This window comes from Vipera berus, assembly GCF_964194415.1.
Source record: "Vipera berus genome assembly, chromosome: 3".
NCBI classification, from domain to species: domain Eukaryota; kingdom Metazoa; phylum Chordata; class Lepidosauria; order Squamata; family Viperidae; genus Vipera; species Vipera berus.
The window spans coordinates 119,268,103-119,288,410 of NC_138204.1; the positions used below are offsets into that span (position 1 = coordinate 119,268,103).

At 39.4% G+C, this 20,308-nt stretch overlaps 2 protein-coding genes across 3 annotated transcripts in view; one reads left to right on the plus strand and one right to left on the minus strand.

Moving 5' to 3' along the window:
• OVOL2 (ovo like zinc finger 2) overlaps positions 1-1,084 on the plus strand; it is a 28,042-nt gene extending 26,958 nt beyond the window's left edge. The window contains 2 exon segments of the mRNA XM_081324175.1: positions 771-1,000; positions 1,002-1,084. Coding sequence (XP_081180301.1) covers positions 771-1,000; positions 1,002-1,073 — 302 coding nt within the window. The 3' untranslated portion in view covers positions 1,074-1,084.
• A 1,481-nt stretch (positions 1,085-2,565) lies between these two features.
• Positions 2,566-15,615, minus strand: MGME1 (mitochondrial genome maintenance exonuclease 1). Of its 2 annotated transcripts, none has more exons than XM_081324173.1 (5): positions 15,409-15,615; positions 13,576-14,145; positions 4,726-4,948; positions 3,968-4,100; positions 2,566-2,777 (listed from the first exon to the last, which is right to left on the minus strand). In XM_081324173.1, the coding sequence occupies exons 2-5, from the start codon at positions 14,075-14,077 to the stop codon at positions 2,628-2,630; spliced, it is 1,008 nt and encodes a 335-aa protein (XP_081180299.1). In that variant the 5' UTR covers positions 14,078-14,145; positions 15,409-15,615; the 3' UTR covers positions 2,566-2,627. The 2 variants fall into 2 exon arrangements, with proteins under 2 accessions (XP_081180299.1, XP_081180300.1); XM_081324174.1 differs by having other exon boundaries at positions 13,576-13,712; positions 15,409-15,483.
• Positions 15,616-20,308: the final 4,693 nt, after the last annotated feature.

Genomic DNA, 20,308 nt, shown 5'->3' on the forward strand with positions numbered 1-20,308 from the left:
ATCATATTTACATCATCCACTACTTTCTTCCAGAGCCTGGGAGTCAAATATGGATTTCTCAGTTATAAATTTACTTCAAAAAATGAAAAGTATTTCAAAATTAAGTTTTCTGGGAAGCAGAATTCTGTATATGCTATCCTGTTCCTCATCCATTCATGACTGTACAGAATTGCAGAATATACAGAGCAATCTAAAATGAAAATCTTACATTTTGAGTTTTAACCTTTGTTAGTACTATAATAGGCAGCATTAGATTATAGAAATTTTGCATCAAGAAAACAGCAACCTGTCCTCTACTTTTCTCAAATATATTTCCTTCTATTATATAAGTTCTTTCAAGTGTCTATTTTCCACCCTAAGACAAACAAAATAGCTAAAAATAAATCCAAGATTTTAAGCAAACTGAACTTTGTTCTTTCGCAGTCTGCTTTTTTTCTTATGTATTCATAGAATTGCAATCTACATATAATCCACAAAGTTAATGCCTTCATGTGATGGAAAATTGAAAAATTGCTGATTAATTTGTAATTCAGATGATGTGATTTATATAAGAAAGCAAATGAACTGAATTCAAAATCATGATTTTGCTAACCATTAGCTAGCATGTGGAGTTAATACAGTATGTTTGTGATAATAATAGCCTGTTTTCCTGACAAATTTAATCTACTAAGAATGGCATGCTAAAAGTGGCCATATCACAAGTATTTCTATAATTGCCAATCATTCTTTGTAAAATCTTTTTTTCTAACACCCCTAATGTTACATTGTAGGAATTCGCCCATACAAATGTGAGATCTGCAACAAAGCCTTTACTCAACGTTGTTCTCTGGAATCACATCTTAAAAAAATCCATGGGGTACAGCAACGCTATGCTTACAAGCAACGGAGAGATAAACTGTACGTTTGTGAAGATTGTGGTTACACAGGCCCAACCCAAGAGGACTTGTGTGTGCATATCAATAATATTCATCCTGGAAGTGCTTTTCTGAAAAAAAATTCAAAAAAAGCTCATAGCTGTTTTGCAAAACAAAGTGACAAACTCCAACAGAGAGAAAACCCCTAGAAAAAAATGAAGATCTATAATCATGCAATTGATAATACTGGATAAATACATAAAGTCTCAGTTATCACAACATATTAAACCCAGGTTAACAACACATGATTTCTGCAACCAATATATGTCGTGTCCAAAGAAAGGAAGCTTAGTATGCATGCTTGACATTCATGTGATGGCATGGTCCATACAACAAAGAAGACAATTGGTTGGTTCCCTAATAAGCTGAATCTTATTTAGCTAATTCTAATGTATTGCATGAACCCAATCTAAAAATTTAGATATTCATGGAAGAAATTAGCTTTGGAGTTATTCCTGTCCCACAGTTTTATAGTCTTACTTTATTGGAAACATGTAACTTCCCTATCAGAAAGAAACATATTTCCCCAAAAGAAATTCTCTAGAACTCAGTTATTTACATGAACCTATTTTCATTTAAGCTTTTTTGATATACAACAAATAATATATTACTACATAAATCCAGAAGTAATAAAATAAAGAAATATAAAATGAATTGGATAATTATTTTCTTAAATTCTTAACTTTTTTTTGTATTTCCCCTGACACAAAATTTTGGAACAGGCAATTGCAAAAACAAAATCTTTTTTTGTCTTTTTTTCTTTCTCCTTACTGTCAAGGTTCCAATTAGCGAACCAAATTAAGCAAACACCTTCAAGACTTTTCAAGTCTTAATGCAAAACTTTATTGAGGACACCATATTGGCATATATGAAAGTAAAACCAGCTCTGACAAGACCCCACCCAAATCACTATAGTAAAAGCATTGACTTCTTCCTCCTCCCTCTGGGTCAGATCATGTTTTCCAATCAAGTTGAAAAATATTGTTGTGAGAAAGCATCTCTGGACCTGGCCAGACACCTGGCAATTGTTCTTGGTTCCCACAGTCTGCTTCCTAAACCTTTGAAGTCTGTATTCCAAACCTCTCCCCTCCCCCCAAGCTTGTTGACAAATTGAAAAGCAATGTCCGTGGCATCAGCAAGACTGGGTTTTGAGACTTAACACTTACTTTGTAACCAACTTGCCTACTCATCTTATATAGTAGCAACCAAATTTTTATTTTGTTCTGGAATGTCAGTAAACTTTATGATCAAACTACTTGGTTACTGAAGTCTATTTGCTTCAAACAGATCTGGAAGGAACGATGCAGAAGCAAGAATCAAAAAAATGGAGGGAGAATAGTCAGTTTACCTTTTAGCATGAAGGACATAAATGGTACCATTTCTTGAGCAGACTACTATATTGCCCAAAGAATTTGTCTCGTAATAGCTACCAATGTGACAGGCAAGAACCTCTGCTTTCAATCAGCTAAAATGGGTATTGGAAATGAAAATCATTTCAAAAAATACTCTAAAAACATGGATTAGTATTCCACAGGCAAGAACAAAGGGTATTTGCAGTGGAGAATCAGCAAATGGGTGGATGGCAAAGTTCATTTTCCCTCCAGGAACATTTGTCTACCAGCTAGTTAAAATTCCTCCTTACCATCCCAGCCCCCAAAACAGAAGGAAAGAAAAGCAATGGAATTAAATACAATTTACTACAAACTACTTGCTTTACACAGTTTTATTCTTCCCTTTCTCTTTAAATTCTTCCAAGCGAAGCAGCCACTTGTTCCAGTACTGAGAGCACAGCTCAAAGCTCATAAAATGTGAATGTGCGGGAGAACCATCTTTATAGGCAACCACAAGTAATCCACAATTAACCTAGGAAACAAAACAATCAATTGCTCATCAAACCATATGCAATTTTAGTTAATGTTCATTATTTTTATTTATTTTATTTTTATTTTTATTCCATTTATATCCCGCCCTTCTCCGAAGACTCAGGGCGGCTTACAAGCTTAGCAGTAGCCTTCATTCTATGTATATGCCTGCTTATTAGGGCTTTCACACACACCCCAGCGGCATTATTACAAAGTCAGCTTAATTGCCCCCAACAATCTGGGTCCTCATTTTACCTACCTCGGAAGGATGGAAGGCTGAGTCAACCTTGAGCCTGGTGGGATGCGAACCTGCACTAATTGCAGGCAGCTGGTGTTACTTAAGGAGGCATTAGCCCACTGCTCCACCAAGGCTCTCCTTGTATATTATGGATATACAGCTGAAATGCTTACTAAATAGTAGGAATGGGTACAGATGAACAGCATTTAGCTCAGCTGCAAAGTATTTTTTGTCCGGAGTCGACAAAATATAGATTATATAGATCTGAGATGAGATCATGGTTTACTGTAAACATGCAATAATGTTTCCAATAATCAAGGCATTTTGTAGAGAGTAAGAGTGTCTAGGGTTTTTGTGCAAAATACCACTGTCTGCAGAATTCCCTTCATAGAAGCATGAGCCTTGTGTGCTATTTCCCACAATATCAAAAGCTATTACCAGGTACCTATTAAATTTAGTCAATCATCTACTTTGTCTGAAAGATCACAACCTGCTTTTAAAAAGTTTGACAACTGTGTTCAAAATTTTGACTGCAAGTTTTCCAGAGTAGCTCAGTTGTTGACAATGTTGAGATCTACAATATTTTTGGTCTAGAAAGCTGTATTTTTACATGATGAAAAAATTAATATTTTACTGCATAAATGTTGGTAATTGACTTTTATTATGACAATTCTAACAACACACCTTTTCATAATGGATTAATATAAATGAAGATGCCACAGGCACAGGTCAAAAGAGTGTTAAAGCTGCTTACTTGTTTTGTCTTCTCCATGATATTGCTGCTAAGAGTGACAAAGCACAATCAACCTACATTACTTATGGCTACTATTTAGTAAGACTGGAATATTGGAACTGGAATATTATGCAGAGAAATAAATTCAGTTGCAGTTAAATGTGCGAGCAAGAAATCAGCAAGTGCTGAACTGAGATGTTTCTTTACAACTGTCACTTACCTGGAAGTCATAGTTGTTATCATGGTTAATTGCTCCTATGTATGCTGCAATTTGTAGTGGATTATCATATGTATTCTGAAGAAATGGCTTTGATTTCTCTGAAGTCTTCCAGTCAATTACACATAATGTTCCACTGCGAGATCAAATGTAGAAGGTACAACGGTAATAAACAGTAATAAAAAGTTTGTTTTCCAACCAACGTACACATTTATGAACAAATGTCATGTGCCTAACTTGAGCCTATCTTCACAGTATTAGCAATACTTCCCCCCCAAAAAACCTCTTTGTGTTGTCTGCACATTTTATCCACATGCCTTCTATTCCATTATGTAAGTCATTTATGAAGATGCCACAGTAACGTCCAAATAGATGTTAACTGAGAGGCAGTCCAGGCAAGAAGTACAATCAGGAGTACTGGCTCTATCTTTAGTGTAGGGTTACATTAACAGAATATTGGAAGGACTGAACGTATTTCTCCACTTCATTTTTTTACTTACAAATGGAAAGAATGATACATAGTTCTTAGTTTACAGTGATGAGAAAAGAACAAATTTTAAAACATGCTTTATCTTATTTTTGAGCGTAAGGGAAATATAAACCTACAATTGATTTTAGAAATATTTGGTACGAAGCAGATGAAGTTAGGTATAAAAGTCATTGCTTTGAATGGGAAAGTGAAACATGACCTGAATACCTTTTTAGCCCCCAAAAATGTTTAACAAGATCACAGACAATATTATCTAAATTTAACCTCTCACCGATAGTCTGCTATGCAATCCACTAGGCCTTGGTAATGAAGGGCCTCATGCTGTACTGCGCTTTCAAGAGCTCTCACTCCAGTGATATTTTGCAGCACATGCTTTACACTCATTACATAGTTTGAGATGCTGGTATCTTCTTTCTGTTCCTTTATAACATTTTCTTTAGCTAACAGTAAGGCTTCCATGGCTGCATGAAAGTTCTTGCCTTTTTGAAAAGTATCTACAAAAGAAGAAAAAAAAAGATACATAAAGTTGTTACTCTGGTACAATTAGTGGCCATTTTGCACAAGGATTAAGAACAAATCTTTCAGATTGAATCAGATTATTTATACTAGTATAGAGTGATAATAGAGATTCAGCATTACACTTCGTAAAGATCCTTACATATGATGATTTTATAGGACATAGCAGCCCAATTGCCCTTTTTAAATTGACTCAAGCCCTGCTGGAAGAGGAATGGGCTATATGACCATCTGCAGATTCACTGTGAGGAATATTTAGACACCTGGCAAATAAAATCCTTTCGATCCACTCAGAGGTGGATTCCAACTGGGCATGTCAAGCAAGGTTGTATGCACAGTGGAGGAAAAAACTATTTGATCCCCTGCTGATTTTGTAAGTTTGCCCACTGACAAAGAAATGATCAGTTATAATTTTAATGGTAGGTTTATTTTAACAGTGAGAGACAGAATAACAATCAAAAAATCCAGAAAAATACATTTCAAAAAAGTTATAAATTGATTTGCATTTTAATAAGTGAAATAAGTATTTGACCCCTTCGCAAAACATGACTTAGTACATGGTGGCAAAACCCTTGTTGGCAATCACAGAGGTCAGACATTTCTTGTAGTTGGCCACCAGGTTTGCACACATTTCAGGAGGGATTTTGTCCCACTCTTTGCAGATCCTCTCCAAGTCATTAAGGTTTCGAGGCTGACATTTGGCAGCTCAAACCTTCAGCTCCCTCCACAGATTTTCTATGGGATTAAGGACTGGCTAGGCCACTCCAGGACCTTAATGTGTTTCTTCTTGAGCCACTCCTTTGTTGCCTTGGCCATGTGGTTTGGATCATTGCCATGCTGGAATACCCATCCACGACCTATTTTCAATGCCCTGGCTGAGGGAAGGAGGTTCTCACCCAAGATTTTACAGTACATGGCCCCGTCCATCGTCCCTTTGATGTGGTGAAATTGTCCTGTCCCCTTAGCAGAAAAACACCCCCAAAACATAATGTTTCTACCTCCATGTTTGATGGTGGGGAAGGTGTTCTTGGAGTCACAGGCAGCATTCCTCCTCCTCCAAACATGCCAAGTTGATCTGATGCCAAAGAGCTTGATTTTAGTCTCAACTGACCACAATACTTTCACCCAGTTCTCTGAATCATTCAGATGTTCACTGGCAAACTTCAGATGAGCCTGTACATGTGCTTTCTTGGGCAGGGGGACCTCAAATTTAGCCTGGTGTGATCTAAGATTTTAAATTCTTGGTGGTCAGTGGTAAGCACAAATTTTATTTTATTTTTATTTTTTTTAATTCCATTTATATCCCGCCCTTCTCCGAAGACTCAGGGCGGCTTACAAGCTTAGCAGTAGCCTTCATTCTATGTATATGCCTGTTTATTAGGGCTTTCACACACACCCCAAGCGGCATTATTACAAAGTCAGCTTAATTGCCCCCAACAATCTGGTTGACTATACATGATTAAGTTATCTTCTACATTTGACCTCACAATGGAACATTATGTGTAATTGACTGGAAGACTTCAGAGAAATCAAAGTTGTTTCTTCAGAATACATATGATAATCCACTACAAATTGCAGCATACATAGGAGCAATTAACCATGATAGCAACTATGACTTCCAGATGGACTATTTAAACAGAACCTAAGACAGATTGTGTGTATGAACTGTAGTAGTGGATTCATAAACTGGACAAAGGATTGCATTAGATGAATTCTAACACTCTTCCAGCCCTCTTACTGATAACGGAAGAAAAGGGTTCCAGACATTTTCACTGTTTATTTGGCCTCTATGGCTCTGGGCACTCAGAAACAGAGCATGTGCTTCTCCAGTGCCTGTATTACAGAGACATTTGTACTAGTTTCATTTGACCATTATTAAGGGTGCATAGAATAATTCTACATCTCCCCCTGTGTAAAGACCTGCCCCAGCTGGTCCTTCAGGAAAGGAAAATTCTTGACTCCATTACAGTAAATCAAAATAACTTTTACTGATAGTGAATGCAGAAAAGTCAGGTGGAATTTGAAGGTCCTGCTCAAAGCGCAAAGCAATTCTTTCATTTCCCCCAAGCCCAATCCCCCTGACCAGTACACCGGCAGTCAATATGATGCTTTAGATTTAGAGATGCTATGAGAACACTGATGTGCTGAATGGATAACAGGTCACTCTCAGGGCACGATGACCTTGGAATCAGGCTGGAACTGGCTGGGAAGGACTCTTGTTTTTTCTCTGAAGATAGTCCCCTTCCCTAATTCCCAAGCGGTTACAACAGAAGTGAAAACATGCAAGGATTATCAGAAGCCTTCCTCCCCACCTACTTGGTGGATATTTTATTGTATTTATTTATTAATGGGATTTATATCCCGCCCTATCTCCCGAAGGACTCAGGGCGGCTAACAACAAAACATATAATAAGTAAAGAAAAAAAGATAAAAATAAAATTAAAATCATCTGTGCAATAAATTAAAATTAAAAATTAAAAATAAATTAAAAATTGTAAATATAATTAAAATGCCTGTCAGTCCAGGTCAGCCTGGTGGAATAGGAGTGTTTTGAGGCCGCGGTGAAAGGATTGGAGATTTTGGGCCATCCGAAGCTCAGGGGGGAGCTGATTCCATAGGACTGGCGCTCCCACAGAGAAGGCCCTCCCCCTGGGGGTCGCCAGCCGACATTGCCTAGCTGACGGTACCCTGAGGAGGCCTTCTCTGTGTGAGCGTACTGGGCGATGGGAATTTGTTCCCGGCAGCAGATGGTCCTGCAAGTATCCCGGGCCTAAGCCATGTAGGGCTTTAAAGGTAAGTACCAGCACCTTAAATCTCACCCGGAGGGCAACCGGTAGCCAATGCAGCTCACGCAGGAGGGGTGTAATAGGGAGTATCGGGGTGCTCCCATCACTACCCGTGCAGCTGCACTCTGCACCAGCTGAAGCCTCCGGGTGGTCTTCAAGGGCAGCCCCATGTAGAGAGCATTACAGTAGTCTATACGGGAGGTAACGAGTGCGTGGGTGACTGTACGTAGGGCATCTCGGTCCAGAAAGGGGCGCAATTGGTATATTAGGCGAATCTGGGCAAATGCCCCCCAGCCACGACTCCAATATGATCTTCAAAACTGAGTCGTGAATCTAGGAGGACGCCCAGATTGCGTGCTCTATCAATGGGAGGTAACATCTCTCCTCCTATAGTCAAAGATGGAACCTCTTGGACTAAACGAGATGACGGTATGTAGAGCCACTCAGTCTTGGCCGGGTTGAGTCGAAGCCTGTTCTTTCCCATCCAAATCTGTACCGCTTCCAGGCAACGGGACATCACATCGAGGGCATCACTGGGTTGGTTCGGGGTGGAGATGAATAGCTGGGTATCATCAGCATATTGATGATATTTCACCCCGAAGCCACGGATGATCTCTCCCAGCGGCTTCATATAGATGTGTCATGCTTCCACCCAAAAGAATGTTATTCATGCAGAAAAAACCATAAAAACATACTCCCTCTGGTACTTCCCTTTCTTAATTCTCACTTTAGCCCTTTTTTTTGCCCAACATCTTTCCTGTTCAATATGCTTCAATGAGTCAAAGAATCTTCCCATAATCATATAAATGTTGTTGCAGGCACAAAAGGCAAAACAGGTAAGATGTTTTTATAGGAAGGTTTCGCCTCTTCATATTCATTGAAAATCTTTTCCTTTTTGTCTTTCTTGATTTTATTTATTATTTTTTGTCTCTCAAGATCTCATAGTTCTCCTGGCAAAATCCATTTTACCAAATCTTTTTTCTTATCCTCAAACTTATTTTGTAATCTTAAAGTGTAGTTTGTCTTTTCCATGTCCAGAGTTCCCTGTAATTTGTTTTTCCATCTGGGTTAAGTCATATTTCCTAGTATTGTTAAATTCCATCTTGAATTCTTTCTCCTCTGTCTCATAATCAGTTTTTGTCACAGCTATCCTTTGTTATTAAGACACTGAAGGTCACCAAGATCAAATTTATCATTTGCTGGGCCTTGCCAGTCTCTGCAGTAGAGCAGCTGTTGTAATATTTTCATTCACCAGTAGATATCAGCACCAGTTCTTTCAGTAATAAACACTTATTTACTTGTTTTGATGATATAAAAGGAAAATCTTAACAGATTCCACCAATTTCAAACTTATCCAAATTAAGTCTTATATTCTTTTTATTTCAATATATTTCTATTCCCCCTGAAAGGTTTAATTCGCTGCTTCTGTCTGCAGGAGGGTGGGGCAAAAGTCCCCTTCCTTCTCACTTTTTGCTTCTTGGGGTTTTCCCCCCAGGAAATCAATTTCCAAATAGAAGAGAAAATCACTGTTCTTACCTAGTTCCAAACAAGTTATTTACAGTCAGCTTGAAGGAGTACTTTTGGACTTCGGTTGCTTGTAGCTTGGGCTAGACTCAGAAGTTGAGCTAGCCTTTTCTCCTGCGGTTTTTGGAGGGCTTTTCCCAAACCGATTGGCTCGACCATGGTTTCTCCTCAATTGGTGGCACTACCCCCCTTCTGTGTTGCCTCTAAGGGGTAACTTCAGGCCCATTTAGGGTCCCTTGGCAGGCAGAAATCAGCCGTAGGGAGCAGAGCTCCGTGATCCCTCAGCTGCTCCACTACTGTGCAAAACCAGAAGTTCTTGGGTGGGTATTATTTTATGCTGCTCCCGCAGCTGCAGTGCCCCCAGCTGGGGTTGCTGACACTCCCACTGTTATGTCTAACAGCGATGCTCGCCCACTGTCCTCCCCAGCAGTCATCCTGGTATGGGACTCGTGAGCCTTTTCCAAACAAATAATTACCATTTATTTCCATTAATAATCTTGTGCAAGGACAATCTTAACATAATCCATTGATTTCACACTTTCCAAGTTTAAGTCTTATATTGATTTCATTTCTGTATCATTCTATTCCCCGTAAATTTAATTCACCACTTCCATTTAGAGGAGGGTGGAGCAGAAATCCCCCCCTCACTTTTGGAGGATTTTTACTTCTGGGTTTGTTTGTTTTTCAGGAAATCAAGTAGAAGAGAGAGACTCAATATTCTTACCCAGTTCAATCACACTGTTTATAATTATCCTTAATTTAGTACTTTTTGGCTTTGGCTGCATGTAGCTTGGGCTAGACTCATGAATGACACTAGCCTTATTTCTGTTGGTTTCTGGAGAGCTTTCCTCAGACGTCCGGATCAGCTGCCGTCTCTCCATGACTGGCGGGGCTTCTCTCCTTCTTTGCCACTTCTTCGGGGTGGCTTTTGGCCCATTTAAGGTCCCCAAACAGAGATAAATCAGCTGTAGGGTGCAGAACCCTGCGTTCCCTCGGCTGTTGCACTAACTGCGCCAGCCAGTAGCCAACTCTAACGCTCCATGGGAAGAAATCGCCATGGACTTTATTGTAGAATTACCTGAGAGTTCTGGGAGTACAGTGATTTGGACTATAATCAACCTGTTTCCGAAGCAGGCACAGTTCATGGCATGCCTGAAGATTCCATCAGCCAGAAGTTTGGCAAAGTTGTTTGTGCAGCATGTACACCGGCTACATGGAGTTCTGAGATGCATCATCTCAGACTGAGAGGTGCAGTTCAATGCAAAGTTTTGGTGGTAGTTCTTAAAGTTAATAGGCTCTTCCCAGGGGCTTAGCTCAAGTTTTCATCCAAGTACTAACGGAGCAGCTGAAAAGGTGAATTTATTGATACAGCAATATTTATGCTGCTATGTAAATTATCAGCAAACTAATAGGGTGGAGCACCTGCCTTTTGCAGAATTTGGTATATAATAACACTGGGTTCGCCCCATTTAAAATAGCTACAGGAATGATTTCATACCAATGCCAGAACTTCCAAGAGAACCTCCCTCCTCAGTTTCGCTAGCTGAGTTGATGAAGTCCCTAAAAGCCACGTTTGGGGGGTGGAATGTACAGAAAGCACTGAAGGCCAGGGAGTCATATAAGAGACAGGCTGATTGGAAGATCACAAATACCTCTCTACCTTTGCAGAGGCTCTTTGCTACCCACAAATTCACAAAATAGGATCAAATTCACACAAACAAACAAGGAGAGGGAAGGAAGAATGTGAAGCATATAAATATGAGGACTAGGGACGGGAGCAAAAATAATAAAAAAATCCTATAAATGTATATATTTAAAAATGAGGAAACTAATTAATAACAGAATAACACAGTAGGAAAGGACCTTGGACGTCTTCTACTCCAATCCCTGCTCAAGCAAGAGACCCTATCTCATTTCAGAGAAATGGCTGTACAATCTCTTAAAAACCTCCAGTAACCCACAACTCCTGAAGACAAGGTGTTCCACTGATTCATTGCTCTCACGGTCAGAATTTTTTTTTCCTAGGTTAGATCTCTCCTTACTTTTCATCCATTGCTTCTTGTACTGCCTTCAGCTGCTTTGAAGAATAGGTTGATCCCTGTTCATGGGAGCCTCTTAAATATTGGAAGACTGCTATATCCTCCCCAGTCCTTATTTTGATTTAGACTATACCCAGTTCCTGCAAATGTTCTTGATATGTATTAGCTTCCAGTCCCCTAATAATGTTTGTTGTTCTAATCTGCACTCTAGAATCTCTACATCTTTTTGATATCATGGCAACCAAAACTGGATGCAATATACCAAGTGTGGAATTAACAAGGCATTATAAAGCGATACTAACATCTCACGTGATCTTGATTCTACAAAAGGGATGAAATGTAATGAAATACAATCAGAAATGAACATGAACAATAATGTGAATGGTGACATGAATTCAGCAGGGAAGAAAGGATGCTTTCAACGGTGGTGAAATTAAGCATCAGAAGAATCATGACCAAATAGATAAGGATGATAAATAATGCATGTTATGGGAAGTTAAATATTCTAAGAAAGAAAATCACTACAAAGATGGTTAGGAACTTAGTAACAATAAGCAGGCAAAAAAGTGATATCGTATTTTCAAAATAATCAGATAAAGTTTTAATTTAGGATAACACAAAAACTGAGCGATGTCATACAATCTTTCTTCGTTATTTATTTACAGCAGACTTTGTGCCAGACTATGCATGTTGTGTTTTCCATGCTGCAAATACCAATCATTTATAAAACACAAAGAAAAGAGACTCAAGATAATTCATTATTATACCAGACAGTCTTTCTTTCCAATCTGGATCAGTCACCGAGACCAGAGGTTTTATCTTCCGAGCTTTTGGACTCGTGCTGGAGCCCATCTTTAGGGAAGCTGGTTGAAAAACAACTTGCCCTTATCATATCACGCATCAGGTGAAAGCAATGCAAAACAAGTACATGTAGTCCTCAACTTATGACCACAACTGAACCCAAAATTTATGATGCTAAGCGAGACATTTAAGTGAGTTTTGCCCCATTTTATGACCTTTCTTGCAGCAGTTGTTAAGTGAATCACTGCAGTTGTGAACTTAGCAACATGGTTGTTGTGAATCTGGCTTCTCCATTGACTTTGCTTGTCAGAAGGTCACAAAAACTGATCGCGTGTTCTTGGGACACAGTAATGGTCATAAGATATGAGCCAGTTGCCAAGCATCTGAGTTTTGACACGATCATGGAGATGCTGCAATAGTCATAAGTGTAAAAAAAATGGTCATATTACTTTTTTCAGTGCCATTGTAACTTTGAACAGTCCCGAAATGAACTGTTATAAGTCGAGGACTACCTGTAAACTCTGAAAATAAATGGGATAAACACTGAGAGAAAAAAATAGTCAAAATTATTTAGCTTTTTTCTGAGATGCAACCATTCCTTGGTAGGTGAAAAACAGAAGATCGAACAACCAAGGCAGACATTTTATACACTGTTGGATTTATATCCTGCCTCTCACATAGAAACTCAAAGCAGGATGTGTAATGGATACATCTTCCTATTTTCCAGCATTCCCAATGAAATAGGTTGGGCTGAGAGACACACTGATCCAAAATCACACAGTAGCCAAGTCCCCCCATTCCTAAAGCAATACCTTCTCTACAGCACTTTTAACAAAGATTATTAAGAAATATTAACAAAGCTGGAGATAATTTAAGCTACTTTATTAACATAAATCAGTGGAAAAAAATCAGAAGGATGACTGATTACTGGTAGGCAAGAACACAACTTCAAATAATATATTCTTATAATATTTTCTACGTAAAATCTTGATATGTATTAAAGGAATAAAATTCACTATTGAGACACTATTGTAGTGAGGTGTTATATTTATCAAATTTAACATCACCTCAATCCAATTAAACCCTAGGTATTTACTATACATATAAATAAATAAAAATATAGAATACATAACTAAGAAAAACTAAAATAAAAAGTGGAAATTATAGACGCTTTGCCTAGAGGCCTACATCTAGATTGCTTTTACAATCCAATACAATGAAAATGGCAAAATATTGCTGCAGAGGCAAAGATTTGAATTATGAGCTTATATTATCAATTTTTCATTTTATTCCCAGCCATACATAAATTCTATTTAATTGTGGAGAAAAATGGGAAGAGCAAGCACATACACTTCAAACGGGGGTGGGGTAGGGTATAAATCTAACTAATAAGTAAAAACAATGCATAAATGTGTTTAAAATTATTATAAACTCCTAATGTATTTGTTTACTTACTTTTAACATATTCTTCAAATCCTTCTTTCCCAAGTTTTAGAATCATTCGCTGTTTCCACTTCTCCAGGTAAAAAGCCTGTTCTACAGGCATTGTCTGGTGCAGGACAGATGTCACACTGGCCCAGTTGTTCTTTTGCCTATCAATTTGCAAAGGCAGCCCCTGGTGAATTTTCTGATGCCAAGAGCTCCTCCTGGGATTCATTAAGGGAATCCAGTTCTTAAGAAGTTTTGTTTCTGTTTCATGAGCTGGAAGTTTGCATTGATACCCTGAGTTGTCTTCTTCAAACAGTTTGGATCTGTCAGATCTATCCTTGACTGAAGTGAGGTAATGGATCAAATTTCCATATTTTGGGGAGTCAATGTTTTCATACTCTGTTCTTTTCTTCTTATACAAAGGCAAAGAAATAGTGAGGGATCTATGAAAAGTATTTTTCTCACTCAACAGTGCTGTAAATACTGTCGAACTTCCACTTTTCCTAATCAACAGATGGAACGACCCCATACTCCAACTTTACAGATGGTGAAATCCCTTTTTTTCTTTCTTTAGGAAACACTTCTACTTCCCATTTCCTAGTGTAAAAGATAACATGTTATAGTTATTTACTCTGAATTGCCACTGTTTTTTGGTAGGGAGAGGCTTTATTATTAGAAGTCCTTGAAATGGCAGATTATAAAGCACTAGTTAAGGAAAAATATTAAGGCATGATTAATAGTACCAAAATATCTTTAGTTGTCTTCGATTAGTTTAAGGTTTTACACTATATAGAGTAAATGCACATTTTTAATTATTATACTTGCATTTTCTCAGAAGTAAATACCAATACATCTGTCAGATGCTATGTACTTTGGGGGCAGAGAGCTGGGGGGGGAGTTCTCTATTCACTGTGCCTTCTGGAGATACAACTTCAAGGTCCTTTGGAAATGGCACGCAGCTGCATACTTGGTCAGCCCACAGTTGAAGAGACCATTCCCAAAACACTTCATTTGAATATGATTGGACAATGGGAGACCAGCGGCTGGAGGGGTGGGAGTTAAACTTAGGGATTTTGGCACACAAATTTCAGTTCTGGCTTTGCTTTGCTAAATTATAGTTTAGTAAACTATACCTGGCCAGCCATTTGTCTCAAATTGTATAGGGTTTCCTGCCTGAGCAGGGGGTTGGACTAGATGACCTCCAAGATCCCTTCCAACTTCTTATTATTATTATTACCTTTCATACTAAATGGAGTCAAGGATAGTTCTTACTTAAAGGCTCGAGCTGAAACAGGATTGACATTATCAGTGAAACCTTATTTACTATCGCCTGGTTCGTGTACACTTAGTTGAATCAACCTAGTGAATGTTGGATTTATGCAGAAGCAATTCCATGTTTGTCTGAGATTAAATTAAGTAATTTAAGTCCCTTCTTTGTTGTGCAAACTCCATATTATAGAATTAACTGTTTCAGGATTGAGATCGTGTCTCAATTATTATTATTTTGCTGATTGGCTGCGGCCGATAAAAAAAATTGTTGTTTTGAAAGATATTCAGAAATCCTGCCTCCAAAATCACTAAGGACAAATAACACGGAATAACAGGATTGGAAGGGACCTTGGAAGTCTTCCAAGTACAACCTCCTGCTCGAGCAATAGACCCTCAACATTTCGACAGATGGCTGTCCAATCTCTTCTTTAAAGAATTCATCGTTGGAGCACCCACAGCTTCTGGAGGCAAGCCGTTCCAACTGCTTGTTCTCACGCCAACTATCTTTTCGAAAAAAAGACGCCTGTGGTGGAATCTGCTTTCCTGAGGTGCCTAGTAAATGTGAAGAGGTTCTCGGGACCAATACTGTACCTCGTTCCTTAGGAATAAGCCACGTTTTTAGCCTTATAGTGCCATAATACCCCGCCTGGCATAGTAAGCTGCTTCTCTTTTCTGGGGGAGGAAATCGTCCCTTCTCTGGCGCCGTGGCTGGATCTCGCTTCCCGTGCGATTCCACTTTACCCGGGTAAGCAACCTTGGCTCTTTTATGACTCGTGGACTTCAACTCCCAGAATTCCTGAGCCAGCATGGCTCAGCTCGGAAACCTCTCCCTTTCCCCTCAGCATGGCTGGCTCAGGAATTCTGGGAGTTGTAGTCCACGAGTCATAAAAGAGCCAAGGTTGCCTACCCCCCCCTGCTTCCTCAGTTCAGTTCCATTCGCCAAGACCAGGGGTAGGCAACCTCGGCTCTTTTATGACTCGTGGACTTCAACTCCCAGAATTCCTGAGCCAGCATGGCTCAGCTCGGAAACCTCTCCCTTTCCCCTCAGCATGGCTGGCTCAGGAATTCTGGGAGTTGAAGTCCACGAGTCATAAAAGAGCCAAGGTTGCCTACCCCCCTGCTTACTCGGTTCAGTTCAGTTCCATTCGCTAAGACCAGGGGTAGGCAACCTCGGCTCTTTTATGACTCGTGGACTTCAACTCCCAGAATTCCTGAGCCAGCATGTCTCAGCATGGAAACCTCTCCCTTTCCCCTCAGCATGGCTGGCACAGGAATTCTGGGAGTTGAAGTCCACGAGTCATAAAAGAGCCAAGGTTGCCTACCGCCTGCTTACTCGGTTCAGTTCGGTTCCATTCGCCAAGTCGGATTAGTTTCGTCTTGCGCTGTGTTCGGGTTTTAGAGACGCACCGTAACAGAGATGGCCGAGTGGAAGTCGAAGGAACGACAGGAGGAAGACAATAACAAACCGCTTCCTAAACAAACAAATCAAATATCCCTGCACATCCTTCGTCTCGTGAAGTTATCAGAGGTTGAGCTGAACACGTCCCCGAGCTTATGTACAGCCCACCGTGGTCTGTAAAAAATGATCCCGTTTCTGTCCCCCCTTCCGGTGCGGGACGTTAGGGAAGATCTCGTGTTCTTTTTTAACTTGTGCCTTATTTCCGGTAGGGAAGAGGGGGAAAAAAAAGACAGGTACTTTTTGTAAATGTTTGTGCGGGTGTTTTGCTTTGAATTTAAGTGCACGTTGCTCTTAAGCTCACGGCTCCTGCTTTCCAGTTGCAACGGCAGAGGAGGCAGTAATGGTTATGGTTAAAGTGGACACGCGCTAGTTCACACGCAACTGTTTTACCGTAATACTCAGCCAAAGAAAGCATTTTTTCCCCTCTGTTTTACTACGTGAACATTTAGTATTAGCCAAACTTCAGCATTTACTACATTCCGAAGGCTTCCATATGTTCTGCGGAATTTGTTGCCACGTAACTAAGCTATAATAAGTGATTACTACCCTCAAGCGCCATGCAAGTCGCCTGAAGTCGAGCTATGACTTGAGGTCGGAACCACAATTCTTTTGCTACAATAGGAATTTTATTTATTTATTTATTTATTTATTTATTTATTTATTTATTTATTTATTTATTTACTTACTATTTAAACTTATATACCGCCCTTCTCCCATAGGACCCAGGGCGGTTCACAAGGCGATTAAAACAATATAACAATACAAAAGTTAATAACAAATTAAAATAAATTAAATTATCCTTAATTAAAATCTAAAACCCTTAACTCTAATTAAAAAAACCCAATTATAATAGGTTAAAAATTAAAAGTTCTCAGTCCTGGCTGGAAAGCTCAAAGAGCCAGGTCTTCAGGTCCCGGCGGAACGAACAAAAATCTGGGGCAGTCCTGAGCTCTACGGGTAATTTTGTACTGAGATTTCGCTTTTTACATAGTTTACTGAATGAGAACCCCTTAAAAAGGTTTGAATTTTTTTATCTCTATGGTCAAGGAGAAATGGGCAATGCTTTATATATTCCGCAGAAAATATAGTGAGATGACGTTGAGAAGCATTTATGCAATAAGAAAACGACCGAAAGCTGCGGCTGCAGAATTATGGAAGCGGTTACGAGTAAGAGCCTCGGGACAGAGTTGGCATCCAGATGCATATAATTGTTAGGAGATTTATAAATATAAATCCTGCTGATATATACATGTATATATTTGTATTCGGTAATTTAATTGAATGAATTAGTAGTACATCACCAGGCTTCTACTATCGATTCATGCCTTCTCTCTCCGGAGTCTCAAGGTAGTGTAATTCGGTTTAGGCATGTTAGTACAGGTAGTCCTCAATTTATGATGTCAAGCCCAAAATTTCTGATGCTGAGAGACATTTGTTAAGTGAATTTTGTTCCATTTTACGACGTTTCTTGCCACAGTTGTTAAGTGAATCACTATAGTTGGTGCGTTAGTAACACATTTGTTAAGTGAATCATTGACTTGGCATATCAGAAGGTTGCAAAAGGTGATTACATGTTCCCAGATCACTGCAACTGTCATAAATATGAGTCAGTTGCCAAGCATCTGAATTTTCATCACGTGATATGCTAAAATCGTCATAAGTGAAAAACGGTCATACGTCACTTTTTACAGTGCTATTGTTACTTTGAACAGTCACTAAATGAACTATTGTAAGTCGAGGACTACCTGTAGTGGGGTTGGTGAGAGAAGGTAATGTGCAACCTTAGCACTGCGGTGAAGTGGAAGCAGCAAGCTGTGGGCAACGTAGGGGTTCTTACTCCCCCCCCCCACATTTCTATGAAAGTGTGTTTAAATAATGCCAAACCCTTTTTAGCTGTGCTTCAGTCTTCTATTCATTTGTCCACGGGTCTTGGCCTCAGGTTTGTCTGTGAGTTTACATGAATATTCTGCTGTATTCTAGAAGGGCGATTGAGAGTCTGTTCCGTTAGACTGCAAATTTGCTTTTTAAAATAAAAACTCATGATGTATGTATTGTTCAGAAGGTTAGTGGAAAGTGCTACTTTAGGTAATAAAGAGTAACAATAGCAATAGCACTTAGATTTATATACCGCTATGTAGTGCTTTACATCAGGGATCCTCAATCTCTGGGCCATGGCATGTTTGGAACTGGGCCTTGGAAGTGGTGGGTGAGTGTGCAGTTACATTTGCATGAGCACTGGTTGGCAAATGCGCATTTGCCTGTAGCTCCATTTGTGAAAACGGAGCTGTGTGCATGCACACGCACACATGCCACTCACACAGAACCATACCCTCTCCTCCCCTGTCCCACCGGTCTGCAAAGCCAGAAAGGTTGGAAAACCTGTTGCTTCACAGCACTCTCTCAGTAGTTTACAGAGTCAGCATATTACCCCCAACAATCTGGGTCCTCATTTTACTGACCTGGAAGGCTGAGTCAACCTTGAGCCATTCAGGATCGAACTCCTGCTAGTGGGCAGAGTTAGCCTGCAATGCTGCATTCTAACCACTGCACAGCCACAGGATTTTAGAATTGTTGCAGAATGGTTTCGGAATGGAAGGAGGGCAAAACTGGCTTGCAAAGTTAATTAGAAACTTAAAATGATACTTCCTAAGAGTTTTCTATCATAAACCTTAATTTTCTGTGTGAAAGGTGGGATATTATCCCTTTGCCCATCTATAAATTATGCAAAAGAGAAAATCCACCAACCCAAAAGAGAAAAATACTTCAGCACCTCTCCACTAGTTATCAGCACTTAGATCAGCATAAATTAACCTTAAGGTCACTTTCAGACCCACAATCAAGTAAGCAATACCCCAATCAAGAAACTGCTACAGAGCCATTAGTAAACAACCCAACCAAAGAATCCCTAAGATCACCCCCACCCACACAGACAGGCAAGACACCAGAATATAAACCAACAGCAAACAGCACTCCTTATTAGCACTGATAATGTTACCTAGTTAAGGTAATGAAATGTCTGCAAGAAAACAAGCTCAGAGAGCACCAAGAACCCTTTATATAAGATTTCCTATCTTTAGAATACATCCTATCAGTGTATACAAAGCAATATTTGAATATTGCTGTATTTAATCGCACCATAATTATGAGTTTTTGCTTAGCTTTCTTCAGTTTATTCTCCAGTATTGTAGACTTTTTCTTATGATTGCTTGACAAAATATAACATAATTGCTTGACAAAAATAATTTGAGAGATGTTGTCTGTCTCCAAATCACCTAACTGTTTATATATACTGGCTGATCCAGTTCTGTTTTACTAATAAAGTGCTAATTCTGAATAAAGATTGTCATTTAAATGGTTTTTGAAAAATTATACTAATTTGATTTATGCATTTTCCTCTTCATAGCTTCCCACCTCATACTTTCTGGTGTATAATTTATATTGCTTGGTTGGTTCCATCTTAGGCCCAATACTCTTCAACATCTTCATCAATGACTTAGATGAGGGAGTTGAAGGGGAACTCATCAAATTTGCAGATAACACCAAACTGACAGAAATAGCCAACACCCCAGAAGACAAACTCAGGATCCAAAAAGATTTTGACAAACTTGAACAATGGGCCTTATCCAACAAATTGAGTTTCAATGTGGAGAAAAGCAAAGTTTTACATTTAGGCAGGAAAAATCAAAGGTACAAGTACAGATTGGGCGAGACCTGGCTCAAAAACAGTAACTGTGAGAGGGACCTTGGAGTCCTAGGGGTGGCCTTCCTTGCCACATTTAAAACAAGTAGTGGAACACGGTTGAGTTGTTGCATGTTTGGCTGCTTCTCCTTTCTTCTCCGGCAGAGTCCACTTCCAGATCCTGCCTGACTGGTATTGGTTGCGATTCTGGTTGTTTTCCACTTCTTCAGCCAGGATGTACCAGTCATGCAGGCGGGCTGGGGCTCCACAGGCAATGCAGGTATTACATAGGTCATCGTTGAGCCTATCTTTAAAGTAGCTCACAAAGATGTCCTCTGGCCAGTTGAGGCGGC